Consider the following 19,948-nt stretch of genomic DNA (forward strand, 5'->3'; position numbering starts at 1 on the left):
CCCAAAAAAAAAAAAGCAGTTTATGCATGTCTTTGTTTAGGGAAACCAAACTCCTTCCTTATTTCCTTGTATTGTCACAACAGACTATGTCAAATCAATGTGTTGTTGCCCAAAGGCTCTCTGCCACAGACTCTGGAAGGACAAGGATAGAGAGGTCTGCCCCAGTGATGCAAATACATGTGCTCACACTCATTAACGACAGGCAATGCTTATGATGCTACCACCACTAAAATATAACATGCATCCCCTTCTTCCTCGACTCACAGAACAGCCATTTTGAATAGTCTTGTTTCTTGCTTTCCCTATTCTGTCAGGCTATCTTAAATAAAATTAAAAAAAAAAAAAAAAAAGAAAGAAAGAAAGAAAGAAAGAAAGAAAAAGGAGAGAGAGAGGAGAGAGAGAGAAATCCAGTCAAGAACACAAATCAAGAAACACAAACTAGCACTGAAAATTTTTAAGAGCACAGATAATGTGTTCTCTTTTGTTACAATGAAAAAATGGCAAGAATACATTGGCAAGAATACATAAGAGAAAGTTGCTCTATATGTACCTAAAGCTATGGATACCATTGGTATAGAAGCAAAATAGGAGTGGCAGTGTATAACAATCACTTAATTTCAACTGCTGATGACAATTATGCTGTTGTAAAAAATAAAATAAATAATAATAATAAAAAATGTAAAACAAAAACAAAAACCATCATGAGGTCTAGAATCTGAAATAAACTTTTTGTAGGCAACAGCTAAGCACTTTGTATCGGTAAGGAGGATTAGAACTGTCAAAAGAGATCCTCTGTGTCCTTACAACACTGCTGAGTGCAGGTCTTCCAAAAAAAGGTAAAATGCAACCAAGACACTCACACGTCATGTTCACTGCTTAGGTTCTCTGCACTTATTAAATTAGCTCTGAAGACAGGAGAGAACTTGGAAATGAGATCTGAAATCAGAAGCCATGATGAAGTCAGTAAGTAAGGAAAGGGAAAGGTCATGCCCCACAGGCACATTTGTCCTCTTAGAACAATAGTTAGACCTGCTCTGACTTTAAAAGTATTTAATCAGGGGATCTCAGTGCTGGTGCACACACCACCAGTGAAACACAAACTACTTCAGCAACCTGAGAATGATGTCCATAGAGGTGAACATTGTCCTTTGGCATGCATGCATGGCACAAGAACAAGAGAAGGTGTGGTAGTATCTGAATGCACCTTGTGACACACCAGAGAAAAGCAAGGTGAGCATGAGACAGAAAGCAGAAGTGGAAGATCATCAGCACTCAGTATTCATGAACTTTAAACTTAATCAAAGCTAAATTTGAAGCATATTCTAAATACTATTTATAAACACTTCCTTATAATTGTACAAAAGTTTTGTCAGGTCATCTTACATATAGGCTGATAGAGTATGCACTTGATTAAAATAAAATAAGTTTTCCACTAAACTGTAATATCTGTAACTACCAGGGTCACTTTTTTTTTTCCCCACAGAGAATGGAGGCTAAAGGCTTCTAAAAGATCTAAGCGTTTAGCACCTCATATAAAACACTTTCCCAAAGAAACTTTCCAAAAATGTACCATGAATTAGTCATGACCTACCTCTAAGTCAAAAGTAGTCTGCACGCACTATGATCCTATTTTGTGATATTGCTCAAACACATAAGTAGCGAATTGTTTTCTTTTTTTTTTCTTTTAATATTTTCTGATATTATCCTTAATTAGTCAGATGTTATATTAGCCCTGTGTGCTGCAGAACACAAGTAGATAAATTTGCTGCTGCCATAGTTCTCTTTTCTTTTTTCTTTTATTCCGAAAGAGGAAAAAGAGCAATTCCATCTCTTTCTTGCTCCATGCAAGGAAAACAGGGATTTGTTATGGGTAGTTATATAGATCCTCAAGAAAAGTTCCCATTTCAGGAGGACAGCACTGAAGTATTTACAAAAGCCAAAGAACTTGCTAAGATTCCTTATCAAATTGTTGGTAAAACACAGATATTTCATCAGAAATGCTAATCTGAAACAAAACTACCTTTAAAATGCAGATGAAACTGTTTAATTTCAGACTTTCAGACTTCCAGTTTTGTTTTCTATGCATTACCAACAGCAAAATCCCAACCTCCCTTCACATCCTCAGTTCAAAACACCTCTACTTCCTTTGGGGTCTCTCTGCTGTTGAGGAAGCAGAAAGCATGCAGCAACTCTTAGCCGTGTTGAAGTATAATTTGCCCACAGAAAAGCATGTAGCTTGACATTTGTTAGTAAAAGAGCTACTAGCTGCAAAAAGCAACAAGATTTTTATGCTTAAACTCATTAGAAGATACAAGTAGCACACAGCACACTAACAGTATATTGTGAACTTTTTTGATATGTCACTGAGAAAGAGGGAAAAGTCACCAACATAAATATTAGCATAATTTCTAAAACATGTTGCTGTTCTCTGCTATTTCATTTTTAAAATAGTAAACAGGTCAAAGAGTGCTTTGCCAGAAAAATATGGAAATCATAATGATATTTGCATTATTTACACTCCCTTGTACACATTTTGTATTTTGGAGCATGTACTATTGTACAGCATATTGCACCAAGGCCGTAAAATAACTTTTTATACTTCATTTGAGTTATGATAATATTAAACTGTACAAACATTTAAAGAAAAAAATAGGTGAGGGACTCACCTTGCTTATCTTAAAACTTTGACACAGTATCCTAGTTAAAAACTTTAAAGGTTAAAGATTTTAAAATCAGAGCTCATTGTACATGGGGGAGTAGCTGCTAATTCTGGCTCACGTGAGTCCGACAACTGTGGGTGTGTTTCTACCAGCCAGAAAGAGTTTTGTAGAGTGGAGAGGACATGTTTGAATTATGTATGAGACAGTTCTTTTGGCACTTACATTATTTTAAAACTAAACAATTGGCAAGCTTCCTTGTTCTTCTCCATGAAGGCATTTGTAATTTTTTAAAAACACTATGTTGCTATGTATTTGTTATAAAATTGTTTACTATAGCATTACTAGAGGTTACTTTTCATGAGTATGTTTGGCACTGGTGACTGCAAGAAAGGGCAGAACTGCAAGAAAAGGAAAAAACATTTCCAGGTTGCTACATTCACCAGCATTGAATGGGATGACACAGACCTCATTTCTGTTGCAGTTCACCTGAAATAAGCTCTGCCTGCTAAACACAACTAGCTTATTAAACATGACTAGTAAGGATCTATAGAAATAGTGGAAAAACTGATATGCAAGATGAATGTGCTTTCAGAGGTACCTCAGCAGGTTGGAGAAATGGGCTGACAGAAGACCTGACGCAGCTCAACAGTGGGAGATGCAAAATTCTGCACTATGGGAGGAATAACCCAAGGCACCAGTACATGATGTGTGCTGCCTGGCTGGAAAGCTGCTCAACAGAAAAGACTCTTGGGGATCCTGGTGGGCATCAAGTTTAACGTGAACCAACAGCCTCCTGAGTTGCATTAAGAAGAGCGTTGCCAACAGGTCAAGACAGGTCATCCTTCCCCTCTAGTCAGCTCTACTGAGATTGCACCTGACGTGCTGGGTGTAGTTCTGTGCTCCCCAGTACAAGAGACGTGGAAATACTGGAGAGAGGCCAACACAGGGCCGTGAAGATGATTAAGGGACAGGGTTATTTCTCATATGAGGGAAGGCTGAGAGAGCTAAGACTTTTCAGGCTGGAGAAGAGAAGGCTAATGGAGATCTTATCCATGTGAAGAAATACCTGATGGTGAGAGTACAGATGGAACTAGACACTTGCAGGGATGCAAGATGCAAAAGACATAGATTGGAATATAAGAAATTCTGTTTAAACATAAGAAAAAACTTTAACAGTGAAGGTTGTCCATGGTGGTTGTCTGTCTTTGAAAGATATGCAAAATCCAACTGGATGCTGTCCTAAGGTCTAGGTCACCCTGATTTGGGCAGGGGCTTGGGCTCCACGGTCTCCAGAGGTCCCACCAGACCTTCTATGATTTTGTGACCAGGTGGATAAAAACACAGCCCAAAATAACATAAAGTGAGGCAAGGAGAATAAGGAGAATCTTGAAGGTGACTAAAATCCATTCCCTAGAAGTACAGGCACCTCATATGAGACCTCTGTTGAGCCAAAATAATACATTTTAAAAGGCTATTTCTGTCTCCAAGAGGACGATAGAAGAACTTGAACACGAGGAGTCCTGCATAGCTCTGGGAGCCAGGAGATAGAATAGCATTCTACCTAGGGAAACAGTGGTGACTACGTGGAACAGCCTCTTATGAGGTTTGGTGGGATTAAAACACATATGCTTGCACATCCAGTTCTGCCCACCACCTAAACATACTGTGGAGCTTTGAACCAAAGATTACAGCTTTCTATTATTATTACATGTTTTGATTATTATTATTATTGAATTACTACAGGTCAAAAGCGACTGCAAGTACTGACCAATAAGAACTGGCAAGTCTTAAAAAAAAAAGTCAGGATCTAGGAGGGCATAGCTAAGCAACAGTAAAACTGTTCAATGCCAGGAACCTACACTGGAGTGAAAAAAGGGGTACTGGTACTGGACCCTTCTTAAGCTCAATTTCAACAGCTGAAAGCTTTTGTAGAACACCCGTATTTATCATATGAATAGTGAGATTGATAGTGAGATAGAGGGTGTTGTGCAAACTTAAACCTTAGCCAAGAAATACAGCTATATTATAAAAGGGAACTGTTTTTCAGGGGCACTCAGGATTCTGAGGAACTTCTCAAAAGATTTTAAATATAAAAAGAGACTATGGTGAATTCCTTAAAGAACTTTAAAATGTTACTCTACCCAGTAACACACCAACACAAATACATACCTCTGTTTGAAATACAGCAATATATACTAATGTAAACTGGAGAAAACTGAACAGGATTTATGGTCATGAGCTTAATCAAAAAACAAAAAAACACTGTTTGTAAAATGAAAACAAAACTATTATTATTAATTAACATGAACTCAAATGACAAAGAAATAGATGTATTCCACTACACAGAATCACAGAAAGGTTGAAGTTGGAAGGGACCTCTTGAGGTCACCTGGTCCAACCATCCTTCTCAAGCAGGGTCACTTAGAGTAGGCTGTCCAGGACCATGTTTTTGAAGACCAGTCTTTTGATGATCTCCAGGCTGGGAAACTCCACAACCTCTCTGGGGAACCTGTACCAATACTCTGCCACCCACATGATAAAAAAGGGCTTCCTGAGCTTCAGAGAGAGCCTTTTCTGCTCAAGTTTGTGCCCAGTGTCTCTTATCCTGTCACTGGGCACCAATGAAGAGAGCCTGGCTCCATCTTTTTTGCACCTTCCCTTCAGGTATTTATAGACACTGGTAAATTGACACTGGGCCTCTTCTCCAGGCTGAGCAGTCCCACCTCTCTTAGCCTCTTTCCATAAGCAAACACTTGCTCATCTTGGTGGCCCTCTCCTGAGCTGCATCAGCAGAGGAGTGGCCAGCAGGAAGAGGGAGGTGATTGTGCCCCTCTGCTCTGCCTTTGTGAGGCCCCACCTGGAGTGCTGCATCAAGGGCTGGGGCCCCCAGCACAAGAAGGATGTGGGGCTGTTAGAGTGGGTCCAGAGGAGGGCCACATAGATGATCAGAGGGCTGGAGCATCTCTCCTGTTAAGAAAGACCAAGAGATCTGGAGGTGAAGAGGAAAAGGTTCTGGGGTAACGTTATTGTAACTTTTCCATATATAAAGGGGGCTTATAAAAAAGACTGAGAACTTTTTTTTTCTTAGGCAGACAAGGGGAAATGGCTTTAAACTAATAGAGAAGAGACTTTGATTAGAGGTTAGGAGGAAATCCATCATTGAGAAGATGGAGAGGCACTGGAACGGGTTGCCCAGAGAAGCTGTGGATGCCCCATCCCATGGAGGCGTTTAAGACCAGGTTAGACAAGGCCCTGGTAACATGATGTAGTGGTTGGCATCCCTGCCCGTGACAGGGGGATTGGAACTGGATGATCTTTGATTCAGTGATTCTGTCTTCAAGGTCCCTTCCAACCCACGCTGTTCTATGATTAGGATTCTTTCCAGCATGTCCATGTAAGTCTTCTACTGGGGGAGCCCAGAACTGGACACAGTACCCCAGGTATGGCTTCATTAGGGCTGAAAAAAGGCAAAGGGTCACCTCCCTTGGTCTGCTGGCAATACGTTGCCTAATGTAGCCAGGAACACTGTTAGCCTTCTCAGAGGCAAATGCCTATGGCTGGCTCATGTTCAGCATGGTGTCCACCAAGTCCTCCATGGCCTTTTCTGCAAACCAGCTTTCCAGCTGGTCTGACACCAGCCATGGGAGCCTAGGGTTGTTCCTCTTCATGTGCAAGACTTTGTGCTTCTTCTTGTCAACCTGCATGAGGTTCCTGTCAGCCCACCTCTACAGCCTCACAACAGCAGCAGAACATCAAACATCTCCCCTCAGAACATCTCCCCTCAGAGTTCCAGGTCATCTGAAAACTTGCTGAGGGTACACTCTGCCCTATTGTCCAGGTCATTAAGAAGATGTTAAAACCTACTGGACCCATTATTGACCCCTGGGGTACTGTTCATTACTGGTGTCCAACTAGACTAAGAATTGAAACATGCCAGTGTAACACAGTGCTATCATTCCCTCGCCATTGTCATCATACTTCTATCAATCCTCAATACACCAGAAATACTGTTTTGTATTTAATGGGTGTAACTCAAAGTTTGAGGTACTTTACATATAGGATTTGCAATAACAAGACTGCAAATTCTAAACAGGTTCCTCTGTATAGGCTACATCCCACAGAGTAGGATGCCTCTTCACACCAGCTGCCTCTTCACATAGCCAAATAAAAAACAAGTAACGTGCAATCCCCCAAAGATCCATTGTTTATATTCTCAGTGCTTCAACTGTAATTTTCTAACATCTAAGTATTAAAAACAATTAGCTGATGAGGACTTCAGGATTTAAAGTGTGAGGGATTACTAAACTAATCATTGTTGAAGACTTTAATTATAAAAATTATTTTTTTAAAAAAAAAGAAAAAAAAAGAAAAGGAAAAACAAGACATGATAATGCATTAAAAAAAATCAATTTAAAAATAAATGTTTCTATTTTTTCAGAGATAAGTACATCTCACAAAATAAAAATTCCGCTGCATGGAGTTTAAGAAAATTAAATAGCATTCTTTCCACCTATAACAATAGGCTATTCTATAACGAAATAAAATTATGTAAGAAACTGCTGCCTTTAAAAACATATCCATATAATGATTCATAACTTTGGCAGTTTTTTTTTTCTCTCTCTCTTTTTTTTTTTTAATACCTTTTTAAGTAAAATTGTTCCCTTGGGGGCACCAGAAGAGCTTAGATAGCATTTTCAAAAAGCTCTCATAACTTGAATATTCAAATTCCCCTGAGTTTTGCTGGGCTTGATGGCTTTATTTAGAAGACATATTTCTGTATCTGTTATAACTGCTTACCTCCTCTGTTTGGACTTCTGGCAAGCAAATGACTTCAAAACAAGTGCAGAGGCTTGAAATCCATCTGTCTCATATTGTGACTGGATGGTATCTGTCTCTTACCCCACATGTACTGCCGCCCAAAGATTTTACAGGGTCTCAGGTCTTCTGAGTTTAATAACCAGTGAAAACTTCCAGCAAAATAAACTTTGGATTCATCTACACAGATTTCACTCTGATCTGTGACTGAAAAAAGACGATAATATAATATATGCAGACTTAAGGTCTGGCAACTCTGCACTACAGGATTGCCAGGAACTCTTCCCAATTGCAGGTTTGCAAGCTCCTTATTTTGAGGTTCATATTGTCACCATCTAACACTTACAGATGGAAGCTGGGACCTGTACATGTCTGCCAAGTAAGGAAAGCCAGCTCCTGCTGCAGAGGCCTTAGCGTCACAAAAGGTGCTACCTAAGGAAAAAAAACAGGCTGACACGTGGCTTTAAGATTGTGAAGCAACAATAAAACAAGCAGTTAAGCATAAAAGCTTCCTGCTTGGGTAATGAACGCCAAGTGCTTATATGAAACACATTTTCATTTCAAACACAGAGCTAGGAATTGTGACATGGATATGTCCTAAGGGCTAAAATGAATTGTTTGGCCTTTCCTGTCAAAGAAAACACATCAGACAGGGAACTTATTTGCTTTTTAAAATATATTTATGATTGTGGATAAATATTTGGCACAATTACCTCAGAAACATCTGAGTCCAAAAAGTATTTACTTGTAACTTAGGGGAAAAAAAAAAAAAAAAAAAAAAAAAAAAAAAAAAAAAAAACACCTATTTTGTGTCACAGATTTTCACTTAAAGTATTTTTTTCAGTTAATATTTCATGCAATTCCAAACCAGTAGCTAATGACAGATATTTCCAAAATACTCTGCATGAAGTTCTAATGCTTTTCAGCAAAAGATGGGCATAAATACAAGCAGCAGGGAAAACAGTCATATTTGACTAATAGTGGAACCAGAACATGTTACAGGTATGTAATACATCTAGAAAGTCATTCTTCCTTTTTATTTAAATCTTATTTTCCCAAGAGTTGCTTCCTCTGTGGACTGCCTTCAACTTGTAGTAATAAACGAAGGTAACCTTTACTTCCAATAAGCCAGTTCAGCTCTAGTTCAACACAGAAATTATAAAAGGTCTCACCAGTAACCTAATACTTCCATAGCAGAAATGATTGTTTCAGTACTGAGGAATATTACTACTAAAGAATAAAAAAGAGCTTCAGTGATTAAATAGCTCATTCTATTCCTGAAGTTTAATTTAGCTTAATTAACTCCTATTTAATAGTCATTACAAACAGACTCAATTTTCTCTTAGAAAGTTGGAATAGTGTCTTGAAAAAGACTTTTCTAAGCCCACTTCAATTTCGTAACAATATTGCATTAAAATTCCACAATGGAGAGAGGAGATATTCATAAAGAACAACAGTGTTACTGTGCACAGAGGTTTTGGAAAAATATCCTTACCTGCATTACTCTTATAGAAAAGATCTTGTAAACCTAACCATATGGAAAGAATACACTTCAAGAGAACCCAGCATTGCATGCTGAGTACACTGTCCACAGAAAGAGCTGGAAAGCCTGAAAGTGAGTGAATTTGCAATGTGATAGACATACAATCGTCCCCATCATCATTCACACAATTTTTGTCTCTAAGTGAAAAACACAGAATGTGTTTCCATGTAGTAGAAACTCATTCCCACTGAAGCTGCAGAATTTCACTCCTTTTATATATATATTTTTTATATATATAACTAGAGGCTTGGGCCAATAAAATTCAAAAGTAAATAGGACCAATTTAAATATATTATCAACAACTGAATTTGATTTTAATTATATATATATATATATATATACAGACACTACTACCTGCAGAAGATACACATTCTGACAGCAAAGCCCATTCTTTGCAGTCACCACCAACAACAAAAAAAATGTTGCAAATTATTTCCAGGCACAAATTGTTTTCCTATTTCCAGTGCAAAATGTTATCTAGAGAAAGTTAGTTATCCCACTGTTACTTCATGTGATAAGTATACTAGAAGAATATTAATATTTGAAGACATACAAAATAGTGACTATTCAGTCAACTGGAAAATGTCACCTTTTTAAAAGCACATTGGCAAAAACAGCAGCAAAATTACAGCTGCTGAAGTTGTTTTTTATGTTTTGATTTTTAAGAGCACACATGCCTAATATGTACTTGAGTTTGAGAGGCCTCAAATTTACTTTTCCTAAGACAAAACTTAGGAGAAACTAGATACTAAACATAGTATCAAATCCTGTTCCTTTTTCCTTTTTTGGACAAAAATATATTTTAAAAAGTAGCTTTAACATACCTGAAACATGAACATTGCTGTGCTTAATACAGACTGAAACAAAACTGCAAAAGTTATCTTTTTAACATTTAATATTTTTTTGCACTGCTTTTCATAATACTTATTTCAAGTTTGTAAGTTTCCAGTGGAAAATGCTCCCCATCAGTGCTGTGTTTTCAATCTATAAATCCGTGAAAAAATTTACAAATAGAAGTGATGAAGAAATTATTTCAAAATTTTGTAGGCTGTAATTTTCATTCTGGGTTAACTACACAAGAGTGGAAATTTGGATGCCCAACATATTGTAATATCTTTCTATGACTCTAATCAAATTAACTTAAGTTTCACAGCTTTTTCATAACAGGCTGCTATATGTCATCACTTTCATTTTTCAGCTATATCTTACAGTACTGTTGGCACTGATATTTCATTCTGATTTACAGTGGAAGTGGAAGGCTTCATAATACATAGTATGTTAGACAAAAAACAAATTACTGTCCCAATTTTAAAAAGAAAGATAAAGAGATCTACTCAACAGTCAAATGTCAAGCAATGTAACTGAGAAGCAGAAAAGGGCAAGGGTAAAAAACAACACTAACCCAGGCATACTGAAAAGTTACCTTATTCATTCAAGAAATACTGCAAATAAAGTTGTGTCTGCAAAATTTCCACCTACGTTTACACAGCATTTTATACATACAACAGAGTTGAGGCCAAGCACAGTAGTAAAGAAAGCACTAAGATACAAGACAGGCTGCATAACAGAAAGTTTAAAATAAATAACCTAAAGAAGCTGAGAATGAAAATTTCAATGATAAAAGTTATCAATAGGACTCTTTCTTTTTTCTTTCTTTCTTTCTATCTGCAAAGCAAGGAGATCAAAATCTTTTTTCACAACCATTTAAATCACTGACTATATCAATTTGCTGAATAAAAATAGGAAAGTTCTTGGGTGAAACAGATTAGTAGGTACCTGTTACTTACCAGTAATTTATTTCCTCAGTTTTCCTATGGATTTTATTGTAATCAGATTTTGATTTTATAATCAGATTTTATTTACTTGAATCAAATTTTAACTTTATTTTTAGCATACTGAAAATAGCAACCTTCACATTACATACTATCAGCTAAAAATGAACCATTCCAAGCATCCACCTAAAAATCACGTTTCAAGTAAGCTTTTTCAGTGTTCATGTTTATAAACATTTGTGCTAACAGGATTCTTTCTCACCAGCAAGTTGATCATTAATTCCAAAACAGGCCTGTAAGTAACTCTTAGTAGCCACTGAGGTGGTCAAGTACTTTGTAAGTTACAATAATTGGAAGTATTTGGTAACTGACCCAAAACAGTAACAAAAACAACAACAAAATCAGAATTTTCCCCTGCAGTGATAGTGACCCAGAAAGGTGCTCTACTAAGGCAGTTACCTGAAAAGGCTCTAAAACTAAATCTAAAGTAGTGAAACAAATTAAATCCAACAACAAATACACACCAGCTAAATAAAAATAAAACAAATAAAAGCTGGAGAAAAGTAAGGCAGTCAAGGTAAACTTCAAACATTCTGGAAAAAACAACAGATTATCTGGCATTCAAAAAAGTTTTTATCTTAGTTCTTTGGGAAAAAAACAAACAAACAAACAAACAAACAATGAGTTCTAATTCCTTTTTGAAGTTTGAAAATGAAGCTATATGCTTAGATGACTATCCAAATTAAAGAGACTAAATGCTTAAACATTGGCAACACATGGCAAATTCAATCTTAAGCACTTTGAACACGTTGAAGATGTATTTTTAAACAAGCAGTTAGTGAGCCAACAACTTGTATAATGCTACTTGTAAAACAAACAAACAAACAAACAAAAACTTGCTTTCTTTGGCAGAGAAAATCATTGGACTTGGAAGTGATTTACAGAAAAACAAAAACTCCTAAAGAGTAAAGAGGAAAATAAAGTCTGTATTTAATACATCACTGCATAACCTAGAGAAAAACTATTTCCCAGGACAATATTTTTCTTTTAATGTTTATTCTTTCCAAATGGAATGCCCTTTACAAAGCATTTATTTGTTCAGTTCGATCTTGTGCTCTTACAAATCAAAAAGGAAAAAAAATATTAATGGCTTTGTATGATTCTCACACTCAAGTGGAAGCTATCATGAAATATATCAGCACTTCCTAAACATAAAATCAACATCAAATACTTGGAGAGTTTTTCTCTTTATGCAGTGAAAATAATAATAATAGTAATAATAATAATGTGACTTGGTTATATGCAGCAGAATTGGCTAAATACTTTTTGACAGAAAACTGTGTTCAATAGTAGCTATAGATGGATGAAGGTGTAGTATAGCCACCCTTATACCATGAAAAGAATGTAAAGGAATAACAGACAGCAGTGCTTGCCTTCATTGAGTGCTTTCATTAGCACTAACTTATTCTGGAGACAAAAGGGATGCTAGTCAGCTAGATATGTTTGTAAATATTACATAGATCATTAAAAAAAATAAAAGCAGATCATCAATTTATCAGACCTAATTAAAATATATCAGTAATAATGATATCACAAGAACATTTATTAACATATCTGTTAATATTCCATTTACCTGGGAAGGTTTTGTGCATTAATGGTACTGAAAGTATGGCAAAGTTGTATGCATCACAGCGAATGTGATAAAATGAAAACATGCACTATTGGGTTTGCTTTATGCAGACAAAACTAGTGCTTAGCTTACACAGCCAGTGCTGCTCAGAGTAATTCAATCAAGTGTCATGCTTCCTTTTGAGGTTGTAATTCCTTGGTACTGCCACAACATATCAGCTCCCATGTTCATTTCCTTTCACTCAGCATCCAGTCCTTCACTCACCATGCTCCTATAAAAGAGAGGAGCTATGGATTGTTGAGACTTTGTTTTAAGCTATACTTTAAGTTCATTTCATCATTCTTTCTTTCTCTTTCAGAAGAGTAAATATGATTACATTATGCTACTTACCAAACTCCCTCTTAAATAAAACCATATATTTTCAGAAAATTCTAACTTTGCCTTGCATATTACTACTACTTCCTTCAGAAATGAGACTGAGTGCATCAAAATGAGAAAAATATTAAATTATTTTCCTCTCTGATAGCAGACACGGGAAAAAAAAAAAAAAAAAAAAAAAAAAAAAAAAAAAAAAGCGTTTTCTCCCTTACTCTGTTTTCTTGCTTTCTTCAAGGAACATGAATAATGAATATTAGATATCTCAGAAAATGATGGAGCACCAAAAAGCCAAAATGATTAACGGTAATACATTACTTCATGGAAACATTGCAGGCATGCCACTTTACTCCTTTCAGTGTTGATTTACCTTCTTGGGACCATATAGGTAACAAACATTCTCAACCAGTCATGTTGTCTTCTCATTCCTCATCTCCATCCTTCCAAAATACTGGAAGGGTTTTTAAACCAGGTGATTCAAATATAAATAAATACATTAATTAATTAATGGAAACAAAATCCCATGATTCTTTTCCTCCTAAAAATACTGTGATTGTTTTATCTTAAAACAACCATTTCTATTTGTCTAGTAATTGTTGTGCCTTTGAGCATTAAAAAAAAAATGAAGTGTAGAGCATACTAGAGCTGGAAAATAACTGACATTTTCAATTAATACCCAGTGAAATTCAGGAATAGTTAAGAAGGAAGATGCATTTGTATACTGATAGAGCTGTTCTTAGATATCCTCACATGGTCACTGGACTTCATGCTTCACAATGCAAATCAGACATACACGATCCAAACAGTTTGTAAACATTCTACAACTGCCCTTAACGATGAAGCATGAGGCTAATTGAACTGAAATTGATTTTTTCAGTACTTGTTCAGATTAGCTTCTGAAGAAATGGATTGTCCTGTTGATTCTCAGAACCTGTAGTACACAATCAGAATTTCAAGGCATAACAAGCACTTGTGCGTGGCCTCAGCTTTCCCTAGAGAGTCAGTTGTGAGAATCCCGTTAGCAAACCACTAAAATAAAATGACCAAGAATTAACCACATTCATGTAAATATATAGTTCTTCAAACTGAGACGGCATCCTCCTATTACACCTATACAACATAGACTAGTTTCACAGTATTTTTTCTCGTTAATAGTTTTCAAAAAGCTAGGAAATAAAGTGAACAAATTTACCAGGTATCTGTTCACAGATGCTGTTACAGGAACCACAAATATGTCTGAAAAGGGCAGGCACAGACAACTTGGAGGAGACGGGCTTCAGAGGAGGAAGCAATTATTATCAGGTATGCTCTCATGACACAGGGTACGTGCACTCCAGTGTACTTATCCCAGGAAGGAAAAACAAGTGTCATTATCATCAGTGAGGTGCTGAGGAACAGGAGCAGTTTTTCTCATGTATATGTTTGCAATGAAATACTGAGATGCACAAAGACGCCTTGACTGCGCCCTTCAACATCCACATAGGGTCTGGTACAGTCACTCCTGCTGATTTACTCAGATTCTGTCTCAGCCCTTAAGGTTTTCACTGGCCTTTCATTTACCACAGACAGACCTGGCTACCAACAGAAATAAAAATTATGCATAAAAAACATATTCCAAACAGAAGAACAAAGAGTTTCTGGTAGTTCCAACCAGAGAGAGGTATAGTGGAAAACTGATAAGCTAGCGGGCAAAGCCATTAGTTTACTGAGAAAAAATCCTATTCATTCCAGATGCTCAATCTTGCCTCTTATATTAAACCAAAGGAGAAGATATTTAAATCAGAGTAATTTATGCAATCTAATTATTTATATTAACAAGGACATGGACAGATCTGCTAAGGACTTGGTAAGATGGACTCTATCTCCACTAGACTGATATGTATATATTTCCTTCCTGCATAACTTTCTGTCTCACACAAATTCAAATCAGTTTAATCATGGTGATGCTTCTTATTCCTACACTACCATTCAAAAATAGTCATGTTTTAACACTTCCATGAGTGTCAGCCTGTCCAGTGCCAAGAAATAAATTAACCCCACTGACACATCTAGAATTTTCCTATTCTCAGAAAGATAAAATTGTGCTTCCCATAGAAATGTGATGACTTCATTTAGGAAAACAAAAGGCCACAGGGTATTTCTTGCTACTGCAGTGAATGTCATGAAGTAATAAGAAGCTAGTCAACACTTGTTCTCTCTGTACGTGTCTTGAACACTTCTCCAAGAAATGCAAAGATCAGTGCTGGTCCTTCACCACCTCAGAAGCTCCAAAATGTATGGTTCCATCTTCCAGGTTACTGATTTCTTCTGTTAACCCTTATGTTTTAAATGGGAAAATTCTTAAGTGACCACAGTGTCCCCTGCACAACAGCAATGACAGATCCTTCTAGAGCTTTCATTAAAGCCTGACTTTCTGTTCTCTTTCATTGCAAAGAACGGCCTTACATAAAACAAAAACAGAACAAACAACAACAACAACAAAACTAAGCAGTGGTTCACCCATGTGATACGATCAACATAAACCTTTCCAGACGCTTAAAAGAACACTAAGGTCCTCATCAGCATGTGTCTCAAAGGTGCAGTGCTCTTCCAGTGAGATCTGTCATGGCATTTTGTCTATGTTGAGGCTTTCCTACTTCCAGTCAGAAGTCGGAGTACTGCCAGTCTACCGTCTTTACACCATTTGTTAAAACTGCTGTGTATTACAGCCTCCAAACGCATCTCTCTTTGCTCAAGGAGCACTGAAGTATCAAGGAGAAGTGACTGCCTGCCAAGTATGACCGTCTCCACACCCGGCCATTGTAATGATGCACACTGGAAGAAAATCCTCTTGAGAGACATTTCTTGTTCAAAGAACTAAAAAAATTATGCTTGCCTCCAAACCACAATTGTTTGTATATTTTGCTTTACTTTCAAGTGGACAACCCAACCAATGAAGAATTGATTTCAATTGCTGTGCACATGTAACATTCATAGTTGTACACTGCTGCACATAACTGGAGAAAGTGTGTTTTACAGAGATTTCAACAGCAATAAATGCAAACAGAGTTTTGTGGGGGTATTTTTTGTTAGTCCGAGGTTTTTCAAAAACCCCTTAACCACGCTCACCCGTGTTCCTGGTTAAAACAGCGAAGTGACACAGAAAAACACCCACAGCAGGCTGAGGCAGTGCACTGCTGCACGGCGCGGGGTACCCCGGGACCGCACGGAGCCTGAGACGAGTGAGCGGCGGTGTTACCCTGCCTCGCACACGGGCCTGAGCCTGCAGGGCAGCTCGCAGGGATAAAAGGCACTGCGCGACCCTCGGAGGCACCTGCAGGAGGTGAGCTGAATCCGCCGCCGCAACGCTTTGACAGACAGACCTCAAGCCGTGTAAATACCCGCCGCAAAACCCAAAGTATTTACGCTCTTGCCCCAGGCACCTCCCTCAGACCCTTGCACCTAGTCCAAGGCAGACGTGCAGCACCACCAGCAGCACCAGCAGCACCAGCAGCACCAGCAGCACCAGCAGCACCAGCACCAGCAGCCGGCCCGGCGCTCCCCCGGCACTCACCCAGCAGCAGCAGCTTCAGCTCCCGGCGGGCGTCCCGCTTGTCCCGCCGCAGCTGCCGCTCGATCTCGGCGCTGATGCGCTGCGACTCCTTCTCCTCGGCCGACAGGCAGCAGCCGGCCATGGCCTGCACCGGGGGCGTCCCCTCCCGGCCCGGCCCGGCACGGCCCGGCCCGGCCCGGCCTCGCCTCCCGCCGGCCGGCAGGTGGGGGCCGCCTCCTGCCCACGGGGCGGGGGGACGCGGGCGGGGGGCGGCCCCGGGGTCTGGAAACCCGGGGTTGGGGGCCGGGGTCCCGTCCCGGGGTCCCGTCCCAGCTCTGCCCTGCCCCAGGCACGGGACCTGCTCCCGGCGGCTTCGTGAGGGGTCGGCGTCCCGGGGCCGAAGGCTCGGCTTGGAGTTGGCGAGGAGCCGGGAGAGTGGTGCTGGCGAGCCTTCAGCTCCCCGGAAAGGCTGCCTGAAACTGCTCGCGGCTGTTACTTCTGTTTTCGGGGGTCTTGCGGGTAGAAATGGTCTTCGGTTTGTTTGGCAGGTGTGGTGGGAGCTGGAGGGGGAAGGGGCTGGTGGGGGAGAACCAGTACTGCACAGGAGCCGGACACCCCGATTTACAACTGCATTGTGTATACATGAAAAATAAAACGTTGAAGGTACTGTTTCCTCCTCTTTTGTAGTCAATTTATTTCTTCAAAGTTTCCTTAGATTCCCGTTCATTACTCTGTCATCCTCCTGTAACTTCTGTTTCAGTCCAAACACAAACCCTGCGATGATACTTGAACTTTTGAACTTGCAGAGTTTTAAATGCATCTAACAACAAGCAACAAGGCTCTGACTCAAAGTTTATGCAACAGTGATAGGTGAAACCACTAGGAAATATATATACATATATATATGCAAATATTTATTTAAACAAGCATAACTGACTGTTTTGTTGATTTCTTCACCATAGGCAGTCGTGCATATGCATATTTTGAATGTAAAATACTTTTTAAAAATATGCAGGAGTAAACAATTATACGGGAGTTGCTTCAAAATTTGAAAGCTATGTATTTTTAATGGCTTTCTATTGCTGCTAACTCCTTAAGGTACCCTCCTGACATAAGAGAGAATGTGGGAAGATTTTGAGGGAGCCAGAATCCTCTGAGTCTGCTGATAGTGGAGTTTCATACAAATATGACCATTCTCTGAATAACGTTATTCATTACTAATGCAGGTAAATATTTGCCTAGTCTAATAGTATTTGATGACCAGTGCATACAGTTAGAGATAAGTGTCAGAATTAGGGTTTTTCTGGTGAACTACAGAAAAGTGTACACAGCAGTACAATTCCCACTGCCCTAACAACTTTGATAATTCAGATCATATCTCTGTTCCCACACCACAGTTGGCTCACAAAGGAAAAAGTTCAAAGTGTGTAATCCAAATTTAGCCTTAATCTATCTCTTACCCTTATTGCCTTTTCTGAAACAAAAATAAGCTTTCCAATTCCCTCATCAGTGGTTCTTCAACACCAACAAAAAAGCACCTTGATGCAACAGCCAAAGGAGGAGGGAAGAAAAAGGTAGTTACACAGATTCCTGTCGCTTATGGGTAGTAGGGTTTGGCTCCTAGCTGAGGGGTTTTTCATGCCATATCACCATCAAGTTCTAGACAATTTCTCAGTGATGGTGAACTTCCTTGTGAATTATTTTATCAGGCTGAAGAACTTTTTCCAACATATTATGCTGCATTTCACTTACTTTGTCTAAGAACAAATTACTATATTATAGGAAATCCTTAAGGCAATTTATTCCTGGAACTAACATTTATGCAATATACTTAAGCTTTCTTCCAACCACCAGTGTCATTTTTTTCAGCCAGCTTGTTGCTTTTTTGAATAAACTTGAACTGCTTAACCTTGGATTGTCCTGTAGCTGAGTAATAGATCAGTGCAGACTATAATACAGCTATTGAAAATTTCTGCTGAGCTCCTGAGGGCTTTGTTTACCCAAAATGATGCTACATCTCTGGATGCAGTTGAAGAGAAATAAAAGCTCACAAAAACATGGCACGTCCATAGTAGCCACTAGGCCTTATTACGGGTTACACTTAAAGAGGCTGTGGAGAACGTTACAACAGTGATATTTGGTACACCTGGTAGTAGTACCCAACAACACTTCCCGTTATCTCTTGGATCTGCTGCTGACTAGGTGTGTCAATCTTACCTCCTAAGAATCATGAAGAGGCTCAAGAGAGCAGGCAAGACTTCAGAACCAGGCTTCAGTTCTGAGTTGGTTACAGTAACCATCAGTGGTGAAAACTATGAGCTCAGTTAAATAAAGTGCATGTTTTGCTAAGGGTAAACTGAGATTTTTTTAAAAAAATCTCGTATGATGTAAAACTACATCAGCCCCAACATCTTATCAGCTTGCATGTTTTACAGAAAAAGGTAAGTTAGTGTGCAGTGAAAAGGTGTTTTAAATTACTCCTTTTTCTTAAAGAAGGGTTGTAGTTGTCTGACCTCACAAAAGAGAATTAGAAGTCATTTCCAGTATCTTGTAAAAACCATCATAAAACAATACAAGGATTTGTATTTTCCTCGTCCTTTTGCTTCCACATTGTTATTCTGCAAAGGCATACAAAATCATATACTGCTCTTTTCTGCTGATGAGGTTTTCACTTTTGTTATGCTTCCTTAGAGCGAACATCAGCTTCAAATCAGTAGGGTACCAACTAAGAAGACCCAGAAACAGTGCTCTGAAACAACCAGGAGAAGACTGGATATTGTGGTTTTCAGTGGAGGTAGGAACCTGGAGAACAGCTGCAGTAGAGTGAACTTCTAGATGTTTCATAGCATAGTGCTTTATTATGTGCCCTACGTAAAAATATTTGGCTGAATATAAAAAGGTAATGAGTATAGAAGTGGAGGCAGATTTTGCTTTAGAAAAACCATGAGCAGAAAGGTACTGCTGTTGGCTTGGTGAGGGAGGTAACTCAGTTATGCTATTTTTAAAAGATTGTTCTTTTCCATGGCTGAAAGTGGCATTTTGGGTAACAATATCGAGAGAGAACTTCAAGGCTGAATGTCTGATACCAACAACATTTCAGTTTTACTCCTTTTTTATGTGTACATTTTTTCTTAACTATTACTGCTAAGAATGTGTTCCTACCTACTAAGAACGAGGGCAGAATTAAAGGGCTTTGGAAATCCTGCTGTCGTTCATTCAAGAAATACTGAACAATGAGAAATCTGTGGTTCTGGACCTTCACAGAGCATGGTCATTTTAACCTGTGAAAAATGGATAAGCGATTTTTATTTGGTAGTGTTTTATATCCACTTTTCTTAGGAGTAAACAGCTATGTTAGATACAGAGATTGAACGAGAAACAGACTCCAGATATTATACATATATCAAAACCGGGAGATTAAAATAAACTAAATTTTGCACTAACAATCATGTGTGGCTTTTTCTTTAGGTGGGTGGTTTCGTTCCTGTTTGTTTTGTTATTTTACACAGTGATAAAGTTTCAGTCCAGCTGACTTCTTTATTTTCTTTGGCACTCTGTGTACTTTGTGCATTTCATTGCTCAGTAACTCACAGTAGCTACGCTCCTTAAAAGGAGTAGACT

The 19,948-nt window shown here is 38.6% G+C and overlaps 1 protein-coding gene across 2 annotated transcripts in view; it reads right to left on the reverse strand.

Moving 5' to 3' along the window:
• Positions 1-16,574, reverse strand: part of LOC118156018 (guanine nucleotide-binding protein subunit alpha-14) — a 71,825-nt gene extending 55,251 nt beyond the window's left edge. Inside the window, exons 1-2 of one of the 2 annotated variants that reach the window (XM_035309759.1) lie at positions 16,349-16,483; positions 7,816-7,907 (exon numbers count right to left, since the gene is read on the reverse strand). Coding sequence is in view for 1 of the 2 variants with exons in the window: in XM_035309758.1 (XP_035165649.1) it covers positions 16,349-16,469 (121 nt within the window). In the remaining variant the exon portion in view is untranslated. Of the gene's footprint in view, positions 1-7,815; positions 7,908-16,348 lie in introns of both variants that reach the window. The other variant, XM_035309758.1, reaches the window with a different exon arrangement.
• Between the last annotated feature and the right edge of the window lie 3,374 nt (positions 16,575-19,948).

Source organism: Oxyura jamaicensis, chromosome Z (genome assembly GCF_011077185.1).
Source record: "Oxyura jamaicensis isolate SHBP4307 breed ruddy duck chromosome Z, BPBGC_Ojam_1.0, whole genome shotgun sequence".
Lineage (NCBI taxonomy): Eukaryota > Metazoa > Chordata > Aves > Anseriformes > Anatidae > Oxyura > Oxyura jamaicensis.